This window comes from Fringilla coelebs (assembly GCF_963513975.1).
Source record: "Fringilla coelebs genome assembly, chromosome: 3".
In the NCBI taxonomy this organism is placed as follows: domain Eukaryota; kingdom Metazoa; phylum Chordata; class Aves; order Passeriformes; family Fringillidae; genus Fringilla; species Fringilla coelebs.
In genome coordinates this window covers 19,610,965-19,627,596 of record NC_140030.1, presented here as the reverse complement: position 1 = coordinate 19,627,596, position 16,632 = coordinate 19,610,965, and the positions used below count along the sequence as shown (strand labels likewise).

Genomic DNA, 16,632 nt, shown 5'->3' with positions numbered 1-16,632 from the left:
GTTATAAGCAGCACTGCACCTGTTACCAAGTATTCTCTTCTTTATACAGTTGTTGAAGTAGTGCCCTTTTGAATGGTGTCTGCATCTTATATGGATAAAATTTTCTGTTGTATCTGTTTTTCCATATATCCCCTGTCTGACATCATTCTTGGAGTTCCTGAAATTTTCTGCCTCACCAGTTGACAGCTTGCAACAATATAAGGTCTCAAAAATATAGGAATATTTCATATTGGTCTCCTTCCAATTACAGTTTTATTTCTTACATTCTGTATATTCAAATGCATCCTGAAGTTTTATGTGGGGTACCTCTTTGTCCTGTAATCTCCTAGAAATGGGAAACCAAACAGGCTGTCGTGCCATGGGGGTTACATAATTGCTTCTGCTTGGTATCACACCTGTAAAGAGTGATTGTTACAGCCTGTACATCAGGTGCTTTGGAACTCATGAGAATAAAGAGTTTCAAGAAACCATAGATACTATTGAGCACAACAAAATGCTAGTTAAAAAGCAAAAAAGGTTAATTTAAAAAATGTTAATTTCAGCTTTGCTGTTCGGGTTTATAATTAGTAAGGCTGTCTAATGAGTTTTCCTTGCCTATAATGAAATAAAATTACACAGTCAACTATAGCACTGTATTTCTTTATTTTTTTTAACACTGATACAAATTTCTGTCTCACTTCACTCTAAAACCATAAATAAATTTGTCTGGAAAGAAAAATTATATCTAGCCTGCAGGCAACCAAAAAGTGAAATAAGTTGTTTGTTTGTTTGACTGAGACATACACATTGGGCTTTCAGCTGCATATGTGCATGACATTAATGTCACAAAAAGATAGGTTTGTTTATTTCCCCACAAACATTGCAGTTCAGTTTTGGCAAGATGTTTTGGACTAGAGTTTTCTTTCATAGTTACTTGCAAAGCTACTGTGGGTTTCAGTCCAAATTTCATAATCACGAAATTTTGTCCTTGCATAACAAATTCAGGACTGATTCAGACCTTAAGTCTACTGAGCTGACTGTCCTTTTTCTGACAGCAGCTATTAATGTTTCCTTAGAAAAGCCAAACAGGGCAAGAAAGTGATGTTTTTCTAGTCATAGCAAATTATATATCATCATAGAATTGAAATAAATTTGTGTAAATTATCTAGATCACAATACTTAATCATACTCAGCTTTTAGCATTTTTCTTTGCAATTTGAACACCTTGAAAAGGCGAAAGCTTTTGCATTTTTTAAACATAGCCTTTACTAAGCTGTTATGTAGGAATCATTTAAGTATGAGTTTAATACCTTCTTTTAATAGGAATATTTGAATACCTGTAATGACCAAAACTATGAACTATTTAAACAGAAATATCACGATTTTACCAATGTTATGCAAATAGATTGCTTCATAGGACTGCCTATCAATCATATAAAAATGCATGTTAGCTCTATTTGAAAGTATAAGATGCCAATATGTAGTACCCTACTTGTCTTTTTTAAAAACTTCTAAAGCTATTCATGTAGCAGCTTTCTATTTGTTTTACGATCCTACTAAAGCAAACTAAAATGTGAAAATATTTATTCCATCGTCTCCTCCTTGTCATGGGATATAATAGGATCTTTTCAAGATGTGAGTATAGGTGGAGGAAAACAAGAATTAAGTAAGCAGACAGCCATTAGTTCCTGGAAAGCATCTCTTGGGAGTGAGTCACTGAATTCAAAGTTAGGGTTGTATCCTGATTCGGATCAGGTCTGAGCTTGGTCAGCAAGTGGGATAATTTTGATCAAAACTTACGATGCAGTTCCAAATGAAGAAAAAAGCTATGAAAAAAATTGCATTAGCATGGATTTCAAAGAAACTGAATTATATCAGCTGAAATTGAATCATATAAACCTTTTGACATGTCAGGTGCAAGGTTCATAATGCAGCAGTTTTCAATTTTTGGCATAGACTAGGGCAGTACAGTATTCATTGGAACAGAAGCAATTTTGAAAATGTATGAAACAATTCCTAATTTTTTTTTTACCATATGGATTATTTTTATTTTATCCACCTAAATGAAACTGAAATTCCAGATATATTTTGTTTCATTTTCCCCTGAGTCAATGTGAACATATATCTGGCATGATGAGTGTTACAAAAAAAAAAAGGTATATATGTTAAAATAACTTGTTATCATAAGATTATGGTCTTGGCTACTAAAATAAAAATCTATATTTATCTGAATTGGTGAAATTGTAAAACACCCAGACAGAAAGTATGCATGTAGGGTAATCTTATACACTATTTCTAATGTACATAGAAAGAAAAAATATTTTATCTTGTATGTTCAGGAATTACTGTAAAGATTGCATTCTATCCACTACTGTTCAGCATGCTCCAGAAAAAGTTCCCATCAACTGTATAATTATTGTAAACAGATGAAGTGCTATTATTATGTTGCCAGGCACCATGAGTTACACATTATTGAAACGTCAAATTCAGCATACTGTTAGACATATGATAGGTTTCTCTAGAAAAATATTGATAAAGGTTTATCTTCCTTATGCACTTAAAACTGAAATGAAAAAATTAAACATTTGAAGTAGACTATCACTAAAAGTTTTTCAGCATATGCTACAAAAAAAAAAAAAAGAGATCTGAAGATACAGACTAGAAAGCACTGGTATTTCTGGTTGAAAAATTAGAACAAGTATGCATACATAATAGCTATGAAAATGCACATATCTGAGCTTTTCACTTAGCTTTCCCTTGTCAAAGGAAAAGAATGTACAAATTTCTGTTCCGGAAGAATATCACTTCAGAGATAGAAAAGCATACTAAAGTCTGAATACACAACTCACAAGTTCTGCTCTCTGTGATAATGAATTAATTAAGTGCTTATAAATCAATGTTGAATGATACTTCAGAACTGATTACTCAGATTCTAGACTACTTTTAGGAATTTTTTTTTTTTTAAGTAAATGAAAGCCTAGGAAAATCTTTTATGCTCATTCAGATATTGTATTTTTACCTAAATTTATTTTTCTACAATTTTTTAAAGCACAGAACTGTTACACTTCGTAGACAACCAGTTGGTGGCTTGGGCTTAAGCATAAAGGTATGGGTAACACCTCTTTTCTTCTTTTAAATTTCAGTATGCCCGCTTCAGTCTTGAGATCTCACAATTAATATCTCTCTCTTACAGGGTGGTGCTGAGCACAAAGTGCCTGTCGTCATATCAAAAATATTTAAAAACCAAGCAGGTAACTTATCCTATTTACTCAAATAGTACTGTAGTTATTAATAGTTTCAGGAATCTGTTTTTACCTCAGTAAGACAGTTATGTTCTAAATAAAATATTTAAAGTGACTTGCAAAAACATAAGTATGACAGAGGAAATCTATTGATGTATTTAACTTTTATAATGCAGAGGATAGAAAAAGTACAAGTCAATTTTTTTTTTTATTCCCAACAGAAATTCACTGCTATATGGTATGACTAACTGTGCCTAGGTGCCTACAGAGAGTAATTTGTAATGTTTATTATGGTGAAGATAACACACCTAAATCAGTCTATCCCAGTTAAGTATTACTTTGACATTTATCTAGCAAAAGGAACTTCTGGGAAAACTTTTCAGACCTGAAACTGAACTAAAAAAGTTGGAGAACTGGTCTGGAAAACAAAGGGACTCTTTAGTGAGGAGAAGTTGCATGTGGGTGGACAGTGCCTTGCAACATGAACTAAGGGTCTTAGATGATCAAAAGCAAAGTCATGCTCTCTTCTCTGATGGATGTGGACATGGGGATAAGCTTGTTCTTTTGGTTTCTGAGGCATTCTTTTACATAGTTTAAGATTTGCTGTCTTCCAAAGCTTCTATGTGTTTCCTCTCTTCCCTAGTATAAATCTACCCATTTCATGTAACCTTTCTGTCTTGGTTTGGAAAGACAGTTGCCTGCTAAAGGAGACAGGAGCCTCCCCTGAAATGGAGAATGCAAACCCTCCCCACCCCTCCGAATTGCTATGAATAAGGGGCTCTCAGGCAAAAAACATGGGAGCAGGAAATAACAGTTCTTTAATAGGGAAGGAAAAAAATAAAATTATAAAATACAACAATGCAATACACTAGAACAACACTGACACAGTCAGAACACAACCTGACACCCTGTGGGTCAGGGTGTTGGTAGCAGTCCAGTTGGAAAAGGGGCTGCAGTCCTCCTGGAGTGTCAGGCGTGGTTCTGTTGGAGCAGGGGGGTCCTGTAGGAAAGGGGTGTCTTCTTCCTCCACAGATCCATGGAAGTAGAAGCAGCTGCTGTTCCTCTGGGGAGTCCAGTGGAGAAAAAACTGCCTGGCCTGTCAGAATCTTCCAGGTTATATCTGCATGGCGCTGCTTGGCTCCTCCCTCTGGGCGGAGCATGTCACAATGGGATGCTCTAGTTCTTATCAGTCATGGGGTGACATTCTATAGCCCCTTATCAGCAGATGTCCCCTGTTGATTATGATCACTCAGGAAGAGAGATAAGGAGCATTGCCCACTTGACACCAGACAACTGCCATACAGATGGCAATAGAATACATCTTGCCTTGCAATCTGGAACACCTTTCTTCAGAATAAGACAGACTGTGATCCTCAGTGCATGTCCTGCTCCTTAAAGGTCTCAAAGCCACTGACATGATCTTTTTAGCTCATCAGGCTCTTCTCCTGCTTTGCTGTAATGGAGATTAAGCACATTTGCTTGACACCATGTTTAGACTTATGCTTTACTAGGTCACATATTATGCGTATTTTTCTCCTCTGCATTTTCTTCAGGGGGTCCTTTTTTTACTTGAAATGAATGCCTGATTTCATCTCATACCTAATGCATATTGAATGGATTGTCTATTCCTGTATCCTATTGGAAACACTGCTTCAAGTTTCCTGTGTACAGTACTTACATTTCTTTTTATAATATTGTTTCTGCAGTGAGGAAGAGAAGGTTTTCTTATATCAACTGTATTACTGTATATGGAACAGTGATATGCTCCTTAAATACACAGTATTTACAACAATACCAAGAAAATGTTCATTAAAATAATAACAATAAATTAATATAAACATTCAGATTGAAGAGAAGTAATTCAGGAAATTAGTCACCAACAAGGAAAGCTATGTCCTGCTCTCTTAGGACATAGTACTCTCAACCAAGGTTAGTGAGTTTGTATGTAGAATACTTACATTCAAAGTTGTGTGTACACTGTGAGCAGTTTATCTGTATTTATTTGCAGAGAAACAAATGCAACAACAATTTTATGGGGTCAGCTTTTTTTTACCTGAAATTTTAAAATCACTCCTCAGAATGTGATTGTTTTAGGATCTTACAACCTTTTGTCTGAGGAAACTCCAAAATCAGTAGTGAATATAACCACTGGCAGTGCTGTATCACAGCAAGACCATATGAAATGTTCCTGGCTGAATCAGTGAGGAATGAAGACATTGACGCGTCTGGCAAGGTATGAAGGAAGTATTCAGGCAGGTTCCACTTAGCTCCTGCATCCCTTCTAGCCTGAGTGAGTCTGTGATTCAGGTAGTGCTGCAGGTGCTAAAGATCAGAGATCTGAGATAGAAGTGCTTTTTGGGGCACGGGGCTTGCAACACTCCCATTTCAGTTACTGAGTTTCTGTGCAAAAGAAAATAGAGTGGAGTTTTTGTTTGCTTGTTTCTTCCAGAAAATAAATATTTCTAAAAAGCTTCAAAAGATTTTCAGAATAATTTTGGAAGTGCTCAACCTTCTTACACTGCGAATCTTTTTTTTTTGATATATCATCTCACAAATCTCAGAGAGGTGCTGGTATTCAGTAAAGGAGGAAGATAATAACAAAGGCTATTCACAGTGTTACTCTTCTAGGATTATATATAACTGGAAATAAAGTAGGAGAACATATCTAAATTTATCTCACAGGTGACATTGAGGCAATATTTCTGGTTTTAGATTCTAGTGTTTTAATGTAAGAGAAAACAATCTGGCAATATTATTTAAGGGAAAATCAGAAGTGTTCTATAAATATGTGCATTCTCTCTCCATTTATATAATATATATATTGATACACAGACGCACATAGCAAAATACAGATGTATTTACATAGAAAGGAATATCTGTAAAAAGTTTAATATAATGAGAAGTGTTATCCATGACAGAGAGATGAGACAGGTGCAGATTTATCTAAAACTATGTTTTGGACTGAAAATCTGTATATTCATAATGTAGATAAATCACCAATGGATTTTCATTACACAAGGTACTAATAACAGTGAAACTGGCTTTTAGAGTGGCTCTTAGTTAAGCAGTGAGATTCATTGCTGCTTCAAGCAAATATGCTGAATTTTAAAAAATAAAAAAGGCTTTATTGTGCAGTAACATTAGAAAATAAATAATTTACCCGATAAAAAAAGCAATTTCTTATTAGTCATTTTACTTTTTTCTGTACTTGACTAAAACACCTGAACATACATGAGTAAAATTCTCCTTAGTAAATAAAGAGCGGATTTCCTAAAATGTTTGATAATTTGTGGTACTTCTAATGAAATTTAATGCCTTTTATATGACAACACTATAAAATAATGTTTACAACCTTACTTTGTATGGATATAGTACTATTTTTAATTCCAAAGGTAGAAGTATAATAGAATAAAACAGTTATTTCTCTTTTAGATCTCTTATAACCTTTGTACTATCTAAATAAAGTATTACTTGTCCTAAATAAAGTAATTAGTTGTCTATTTTTGTACTGTTTAATTTTTTCAAACATTGGATAAGTGATTTTGTTGGCACTGACCTAAGCATCAGCTGAGAGCATTTGTGCTTCAGTTTTTGAAATAGGATGAACATTCCAGTCGGATTTCATTCCATTATTTCACAGAAGCCCATCCATAGCAGCAGTACTTATAAATACTATTCTTATAGTTTTGACCTCTCAGCTGTGATTACTGTTTATAAATTTCAAATCAAGTTAATCTAGATCACTCTTCTTTCAGTGAACAAGTTTACTGAAACACACATAGAAACTCAGTTTCAAGAGCATAACTTTGCATTTTTGAACTACAAGATTATTTGGTCACTTAGTGCTGGAGATTGATGAATTGCAAATCACAGTAAAATATACATTGAGTTTTTCCTGAGCAGGTCCTCCTCAACAGTATTACAGCAAGTTTTATCACCAAGTCTGGACTTTTAAGTTTTCTCTATTGATTCTGCCTTCCATTCTAGCAAAGATTACCTTTTTTTTTCCTACCTCCAAAACTTTTGCTAAAGTTAATTGCAGAGGGAAGAAATTTCTGTGTCAAACAGAATGAGAAAAATTAAATGCAAACTTTAAAATATAATGTAGAGTTATAAACTTGAGAGTAATTTTTATCCCATAGGAAATTATTTCACTTCCAAAACCAGGTGTTTTTCCTACCCATATATCAAATAATCACTTGACTCAGGGTAGCAACAACATTGCTGATAATGTCCCAGGTTATGGAAAGAATTATTGATTTTGAAACTTCCAAGTAATGTTCTATAAGCCTGATTCAGGCTGATTTGGATTTTGGGGTTTTTTTAATGTAATTTAATACAGTATTGGTTTTGTCTTTTCCTTTTGAAACTGGCTTAAGATGGAGTACATTATACTCGCTGTACATTAATTGGTGATTTGCTATTAATTTCCAGTTGTGTTATATTTTTATGTATGTGGTATAATCATAGTAACAATTTATTAAAGGCATATAGTGCTGTGGACTTACAGTCAAATAAATGTAGAGTCCTATTCTTAGAGCTATATAATGTAATGTCCAGAACTTGGAAAGGAATAATATCAGTCAGGCTTTTTGTTGTACAGTGAATGCATCAGATTGATAAAAAATACTTCAATCTTGAGATGCTCTATGTGGATAAAGTGTACAAGATTTCATAGGTTTACATCTTCCCCTGTGTATTCCCATTTTTAATTACTGAAGATGCTTTATGAGTTTGTAGAATCTAGATGGTGGAGGTTGTAAAAATGAATGGTTTATGAAATCAAAGTTTATCCTATGTATAAATGATTTACCACATATAATATTGGAAATTCTGGTTGTTTAAACATCAAACAATAAAGTATTGTTTTGTTGCAGAATTATCCAGTTAACAATCACATTTTCATCTGATACAACTTTTCATTTTGTGAGACCTTTTGCAATAATTTGTCTACTGCTGTGAGTTCCGCTCATAGCTAGTGTAATATGTGGAGTCAGACATGCAGCAATGATTAAGCAGAGCAGTGGGTTCAGCTCATGAAGCGTGATGAAATAGGTAAATAAAATTAAATAAAATGCAATGGAATAAGATTAGTTTGCATTGTGCCAGTTTCAAAAAAATCTCCTTTAGCTTTAAGATACAAAATTAATTAAAATCTTATTTTTAACTCATTTTCCCACTTTCTGTAGCAAAAGTTGACTCATAACTCACATTCTGCTATGTTGAAAAATCTTCTGTTTTATGCTAAGTCCATTTCTAACTGATGCTGTCCAGGACTGGATTGAACTCCAGACATTCATCAACCAAAACATTCTTGGCTTAAAACCGTGTGCTCTGCAAACACAGACTGTGTCCAAGTATCACATCCTGGCTCCTGCATTCAGGACTGTCTGGAAGACATGGCATCAGTATGATGAGGGCTTTTACCAGTTTCACATGCCAAAGATGGTTCAGTGTGAAATTGTGATACCTCCTCCATGGGTGGTGGGCATGATGTGAGATTGCACCAAGCTGCACAGAACTGCATGGTTCTATCCCCAGCTGATGTTCTTCATCCCTGCAGCTGTATTCACCTTAGCTTCTTCAGCCTTGCATATTCATTCCACTGAGCCAGCCAGCTCAATAGCAAGGATGAATTAAGGGCAAACAGAGGTATTTAGGTTTATAAGGAAGCCAGAATGGATCAAAAACTTGTTACACCTTATGCTAATGAGGGTGAAGACTGAATACAAGGCCACCTTTGAACATATAGCCTCATAGGAATATAAACCCTCATTAGAATATAAGACAGCTGAAGCTGGGTGTTTAATTTTTGGATATTATTTCCTAATATCACTTTAAAATTTCTTCAGGATTTTGTTTTAGCATCAATCTTATTTTCTATCAATCTTTTATTCTCTTTCACAGTATTATTTTTCTTTATTATTAGAAAGCTAATGATCTATGAAGTTTGCATACTCGTTGTTCCTTCTCATGGACCTATGCCTTCATCGCCAAACTTATTTTCAGAAGGCAAGGAAGAACATTCTTAATATTTTCAATTTCTTTTTAACTGTTGTCTTCTCAGGACTAGACTGGCCATGAAAGGCAGTACCTATTAATAACAGGAAAATCTTAACGAACTATTAAAAATCAACAAGTAAAAGCAAGGTATTTTGACCTCTGATTCAGGAAGGTTTTTTTCTATTCAACCTAGCAAGAATGTATTCAAGGTCCAATGTCTGTAAATAATTGAGTTGATATAGTTGTGTTTTAAATCACAGATAAAAGGTCTTGCTTGCAGCAGGTGTATCTTTACAGTCATGAGTGTAATTATGTCCAGTTCATGGAAGAGGAGGGGAAAAATACATCTGGATATATTGAAGTTGTCTTTCGCATCCTTAATGCTAATTTTTCCAATCTTTTCATTTCATCCAGTTTCTTAACTATTCCTTTGGATTTTCTTCATGCAATTAAATACTTATGCATATGTTTAATGTTAAGCTTATGAATTGAGAAATCCATTAAGTCAGTGCAGATCACTGTGTGCTTTAAGCAGTATTTTTTGTCATAAGACATAGTACCTTGTATGTTTCTCATGTGATTCAGGAATTCAACAAAAACTGAGTGAAAATATGTACTGTGACCAGTCTTGAAAAATATAAAGACATCAGATTATCTACAGACTCAAATCTGCATAGAGATATGCATCAATTAACTAGTTCTAAGTAAGTATTTCCAGAGACTCTGTTCAGTAAATTTACCATTTCACCACCTTAGAAATTTGGAAAATTTGATACAGCCCTTCTTCAGCCCTAGTGGATTAGAAAAGTAAGCAAAGCAAAGCTAGAATTATTGGTTCATTTCCCTTCTCACTGAGTGCAAAAGAATTTTTAATGGTTCATGGCGCTGTTAGAGGTTGCTTTTTTTTTTTTACAGATTAGAATGATGGATCATTAATATTTTGATTTTTTTTCAAATCTAATGTACTCAAAATAAGATTTTAGTTTTTTCATTATTATTTTCATACCATCACTTCACCATAAGGCCTTTTATGTGTCCATCCTGCTTTCCTTCATTCAGTATTACTTTTGAATTTAATCAACGTACAGCATTTCATCAGCATTAAACCTCTTTAAAGATAATTAAGATGAAGAGTAGAGGTGATATAAAACTTCAAGAGGCAAACTGGATTCTGAAGAAGTTGCATTTATTGTTTCAGTAAATAAGGTAGCCCAAAGCTCTTTTTGAAGTATTTTGGTTTTAGTGTTGCTTCATTTTACACATAGTGACTGATAACTTTAGAGTAGCCTTTCATAAGCACCTTTGTATATGAGGATGCTGCCAGTGGGAGAAAGTTTCACAAAGTGTGGAAGATTTTACTTAATATTTCTGTCATGTAGGAAGAATGTGATTTCCTGGAAACATCAATAGATTTCTTCAGGTTTAAAATATGCCTTAGAGAAACAGGACTGACTTTTGTCTCCAAATAGTTTTTCCAGTCACTTTATTTCTAATATATTTCTAAACCATATTGTAAATTCTGCATTGTAGTGACACACCCTCTACAATTTCATTTATGATAAACATATTTTTTGAGTAACCGTCATTGATTTTAAATTATAGACCATTGTCTAAACCCAAAGACTTCCATCACAGAAATGTCAGCAAGCAGCAGGTTTCCAGCTTATTGGTTTGGTATGCAGCATAATGCACCTCTAGAGAGAATTCTTTGATTGTCCCAAATGCTGTGTTTGTTTCAGTTCATAGAGTGTTTTGGTATTGACCACATAATGCTCCTTCTCTCATCTACTTATGTGGACAGCCTTGATTGTTTTTCAGGATTCTGCAAGCAGGATATAATTGCTTTGTGCTCTTAAACTATAAAATTTATTGGCTAACACACATGAGGGGATATGGCAGTATTCATCACCCTTGTGGAATGAGCAATGGTTCTTTGCTGACCTGGCAGTCAACAGTCCTGGGGGAAAGGTTCAGTCTCCACTGTTCCATAGAAGACAAGTGAATTGTCTTCTATGCTGCCAAGTTACAATCCTCCATTTACCCAGTTTTCTTCCTTGAGGTTTTATACCTTTTCATATCACTGCTTTTCCTTTTTAAGCCTTAAGCTGTTAAATAGTGCTATTTCAAGAATTTTAGCTGTGTCTAGAATTTAGTCCTTCCTTTTTTTGCATGAATACTAGTCTGTATTTTCTTATAACTTTTGTTACAATGCAGCAGTTTTCTCAGAAGACAGACAGTGTTGCACAACTGTGCTGTTGTGTCATTATGCAGTGGATCACAGATAGATGAACATCTAGGAAAATGGCAATACCTACCTATGTGCCCATAAATCTTCATCATGCACTCTTCCATCAGGACCTCAGCTTTTGCACAAACATTTTCTGGTTCAGTATGATTTGCTTTCTTGCCCTAGATTTTGCACAAACATTTTCTGGTTCAGTATGATTTGCTTTCTTGCCCTAGATTTTTCTGTTGCCACCTCTTACAGAATTTTTTCCCAAATTAGTTTCTTACATTTCCGCATCTCTTTATTTACTGTGCTTTTTCCTACATTGCTGTTTTCAGCTGATCTTCCCAAAAGCTGCTTTGACCACCCAGCAGAGCCAACAGCACGGGGCCTCAGGAAAGCAGCCCTGCTGCTGCCCACATGTGCTGTCCTCATCACATCTGTGGCCTGCAGAGCAGCTGACTGGTACTTGTTGGAGAGCAAACAAACACATCTGCCTTGCTGCAGGGGGTTGGGCCATGAATCCAGCTGTGACCCCTGCCCAGAGTAATATCTGAGGGTTGGCTTGCTAGGGTTTTCCTCCTGAAGGAGGCTGAGGACACACTGTCCCTGTGTTTCACCTTGTTTGGCTGCTTTCCAGGTTTGTCGCTATGGAACATGAAAGAACACAGGCGCACACCGCTGCTCTCAAGGTGAAGAGCAAAAAAAGGCAGTTTATTTTATGACTCTAACATATATAGTTTTCTAAAAGTGACAGTGGATTGGAGGGTGACAGTGCCACCTCTCCAATGACATTGGACAAACTAACAGTCTATCAAAGTTCTCTTCTTCTATAAAGGAATGCAAAACAATGTGCTGTTTACAGAAAGTGTGTGAGAAAGTTCTCTAAAAGAATGTCAACATCAGAAGGCTTAAAAAACCTTAAAAAATCAGGGCGACACAGGTTCTACACTGATTCCAGTTTCAGGGACTATTGCAGTACTTGCAAGCAAGATCTGCTTCTGCTTACTGGGTCCTCTTGCAGCTGTTACTGGCAGCAGGAGTGTGTCACAGTGTGGCACTGTTGTGCCCTAGGATAGGATGCTTAGGGGTCCACAAAACAGAAAGTTTGTTCTACTAATTTTCCTTGGTCAGCTTCTCTTCGCTTGAGAGCACTTAGACTGGAGGACCAGTCTGATCTCATTTAAAATTCCTGAAACTTACAGTATGGATATAAGGAACCTCGTCATTAACTGCTTTGATTCATGATCTCTTTCTGTTCTGCCTCTTCACACATGCCTTTTCAGCTGGGATAGGATTAATTTTCTTCTTAGTAGCTGGTACAGTGCTATGTTTTTGATTGAGTATGGGAATGATGTTGATAACACACTGATATTTTAGTTCTAGCTAAACAGTGCTTTCCCTAAATCAAAGTCTTTTCACTGTCCGAAGCTTTGCCTGCAAACAGGTGCACAAGAAATTGGGAGCAAGCATGGCCAGGAGAGGTGACCCAAACTAGTGAAAATATATTCCATGGCAAAGAAATATTCCATCCCATAGAATATCATCCTTGGAATATAAACTGTGGGGAATTGGCTGGGAGCTGCTAGTTGCTGCTTAGGGATGGGCTGGGCATCAGCTAGCAGAAAATGAGGAATTGTATTGTGCATCACTTGTTTCTCTTGGGTTTTATTGTACATTGTCTCCTTTCCATTGCTATTATTACATTATACTTCAATAATTAAACTGTTCTTGTCTGAATCCACAAGTTGTTTTGGTTTTATGGAGTTTTTTTCAAGTCTTCTCCACATCCCTGGAGGTGGCATGGGGCAGAAGAACAGGGTTGGAAAAGAGGGTTGAGCAAATGGCTTCATGGTAAATAGTTGCCAGCTAAGGTTAAACCATGGCAGCTTGCTGATACAACAATGCTTAAAATTTCTCCACTCACTTCTGAGTCAATCAGACACTGTGTACAAGACATGCATCCTTTGAATTCATCATTTTCTTTTTTGCCTCAATTGGAATTTCAAACTCATCCTCTTCCTTCTATCTCCAATTCAAAGATGCTTCCACTTTTTTTTAAAATAGTCCAGTGGCCCTAATATAAGCACTGAATTAAAAATTGTTCCCATTTTTCACTATTGGTGTATGTATTACTAACATCTCAAATAGAAGTTTAGTATTGAGATGCCCACACTAATGTTCATCATCTCTACCAATGTATGTACCCAGAACAGATTACTTCAAATTGCTTTCTGACAGTTTTGAACTGCTTTTATTCTGTTAAATTTCTGTACATAGATGTCTTTTCTATGCCAGCTATCAAAAATTATATGCATGATTTAAATACAAAGTAGGATGAGAAGTGGGGTAAAGACCTCCAAAGCCACCTGTAACATGATTTTTAAAATAAATAGAGAAATATTTCCTAAGTATTTACTAATGAACCATAATTTTTATTTGCCGAAAGAGTGATGAACAATTTCTATTTTAAAAAGTGCTATTTTGTAACAAAGGTACATATGCAGTAGCAGCAGCTAAATTGCAGAAATCAAGAATATTCTATTCAGTCTTTTCTTATTTTTTTACTTCTACTTTCATTTCTCATATTACTGTCTTCGTTAACATTGATGGCATTCTTCTAAGCCTCAAGGTGTGACCTTAGAGGTCGTGTCTAAGACTAATAGGCCTTCTTTAATGCTATCAATCTTTTAAGGATAAAAGCCTTAATTTTAATTAGTTTATGCAATTCATGAGATAAAAATCCTCAAATTCCAACAAAAAAAAAGTTAAAAATTTGAAAGTTAGCAAATAGACGTCAAAAATGCCATTGTTTGTATCTATGGAGAGTTGAGTGAAGTTTCATGACATTATCTCCATTAACTCTGTAAGGCAGGAAATATGCAAATTGTATGCAGATCAAAATAATGTTATTCTTAAGGACAAAACTAACTCAAACTTCATGTTAGAATTGTATTAAATTCTAGTCACAACCTTATTAATTACAGCAGTCCCTGTTTCCCTTTTGTGGAAGAATAATGAAAAGTGTGAATCACATTTTCCACATAATTTATTGAAATCCTTCATTAGTGAGAATTGACATTTGTATTCCATACTAACCAAGTTCTTTATGCTTGGAAAGTAGCTCTCTTAATTTGTGTAAAATTGCTAGGAATCTATTAGCTTTTTTGGATGAATACTGATTGCTGTGCCATTGGTATTTTCACAACCAAATCAGTTTCAAATGAGGATTACAAAGAGTGTGTTAAAGCAATTGCTGGAAGAGAATATAACATTTTTTTCAGTACTAATATCAATTAAAATCTACTCCTTCTGTAATCCCACAGCTGAACAGACAGGAATGTTATTTATAGGCGATGCAATAATACAGGTCAGTAAACATTCGCTTTTTTCCACAGACATTTGTTTCATACTTGCTTTTATTTCAGTAACTAACTTCACATTACAAATCATTTTCTCCCTATCGTATCTGTTTTTAGGTTAATGGTATAAATGTAGAAAGTGCTACCCATGAAGAAGTGGTAAGTCATTCCACATTGATTTTTTTATTAGTGTACAAAATATCTTATGTCCGAACTGTTCTGTTTCTGGTCTTGTTTCAAGTGAATTTACTCTTTTTACTATAAAGACAATGCTATTGTCAGGCTCATCATATATTTGATTATTAAAACTTTTCCAGTTATTTAATTCCATTTTGAAATCAAATTTCCCACAATGTTTGGTCTAACCTGAAACGAAATAATTTATTGAACAGTGGTCAGGTTTTACAGATTTGCTTCATTTATCAGACTGACTGTATGAGGACAAAGCCAGTTCACATTTGCTCGATGTGCAGCGCTTTCCGGTCTGCAGTGCAAGGCCTTATAGATAAAAATTGTTACCCCTGTTGCCTCTTTATTGGCAGTATCTCAGAATAACATCTGTAGGAACCATAAATGACATGAGCTTTGGCAGTCTTATCAGCAGGGCAGAAATTTCATGGGCAAAAGAACTAAACTTGCTTTTATTACTTGAAGGTGATCTCTCTAGGTCAAGATAAAGTGCAGCTGCATGATCTTGCAGTCCTTTTCTTGGTGTTGATTAATACCATCAAGCTGACTCTCTTACAGACAGTCTCAGTAATAGATCTATTGTGTATTGGTGAACTGCCCTCCTGCTGCCTGTGTTGTTATTGCACAGAAAAAAAATTAAACTTCTAGAAAGCTACTCCTCACAAAATGGTAAGTTACTTCCCTTAAGGATTGTTTGTAAAAACCAAGAAGTGTCCAGAACTGTCAGTTTAACACAACAGAGATGAGGAATGAGAGAGAAATGCAAAGTGCTGCTCCTTTCCCTGTACGTTGGAATTCAGTAGAAGCATTAAGTATAATTGCTACTGCCCCTGCCTGTTACTATGATCAGAATAGGGTTAGAAAAATGTGTCAGGCAGTAGAGAAAAAAAATAGTGGTTGAGATAAAGTCCAACCATTTTTATGAAATAATGGTTGAGATAAAGTTCTCTTTATTTGAACATGGTGGGTTTGCAATTTGAAGAAAATGCTTTAAAAAAGAAGGTTTAGGCACCAGAAACACCACTGAAGAAGGTATATATCATATTAAGCTTCTTATGATATATTGAGCTAGTAATATAGTAACTATGGGTAGATGTCCATAAAATAGGAGGTTAAGGATGAAGAACTCATCTAACTTTTAGAAAATCATACCTACATCTTCTCTCTCTATAAAGGATGGCCCAAATGTCGCTCAGGTTAAATGAGAGGTGCTCCAGCACTTCTGTTCAAAACACACTCATCAGTGAGGCTTGGGTATTCTTAATCCACTCTGGGCTCAAGCTCACAAAACCTTGTTAACATAATACAATGGAAGCCTGTCAAAGGTTATTGAGTCATTCTTTTGGCTTGGTTTATATGCATCTGGCATTAAGGGCAGAAGCAAATATGTTTCTTACTTTTTTGGTGTTGAACTGATGGGTTTTTTCTGTTTGTCTTGTTTGTCTTGTTGTGGTTTGATTATTTTATTTTTTAAATTGTAACTCTAACAAATGTTTTCAAAAATTTTCTTTCCATTTTTTATGTTGTTTGTTTGTTTCACAATGGCATTCCTTACTGTTCAGACGTTTTCTCTCTTTGCTTTTACTTTCTGCCATTTTAGAATGTCTTCTGGCTCACCCTTGCAGGATGT

General features: G+C 35.1%; 1 protein-coding gene across 1 annotated transcript in view; it reads left to right on the top strand.

Annotated features, from left to right (window-relative positions):
* SNTG2 (syntrophin gamma 2) overlaps window positions 1-16,632 on the top strand; it is a gene marked incomplete at both ends in the record, with an annotated part of 222,831 nt that overhangs the window by 110,977 nt on the left and 95,222 nt on the right. Inside the window, 4 exons of the mRNA XM_084202591.1 lie at window positions 3,029-3,085; window positions 3,173-3,230; window positions 14,778-14,821; window positions 14,931-14,972. Coding sequence (XP_084058717.1) covers window positions 3,029-3,085; window positions 3,173-3,230; window positions 14,778-14,821; window positions 14,931-14,972 — 201 coding nt within the window. The remainder of the gene's footprint in view (window positions 1-3,028; window positions 3,086-3,172; window positions 3,231-14,777; window positions 14,822-14,930; window positions 14,973-16,632) is intronic.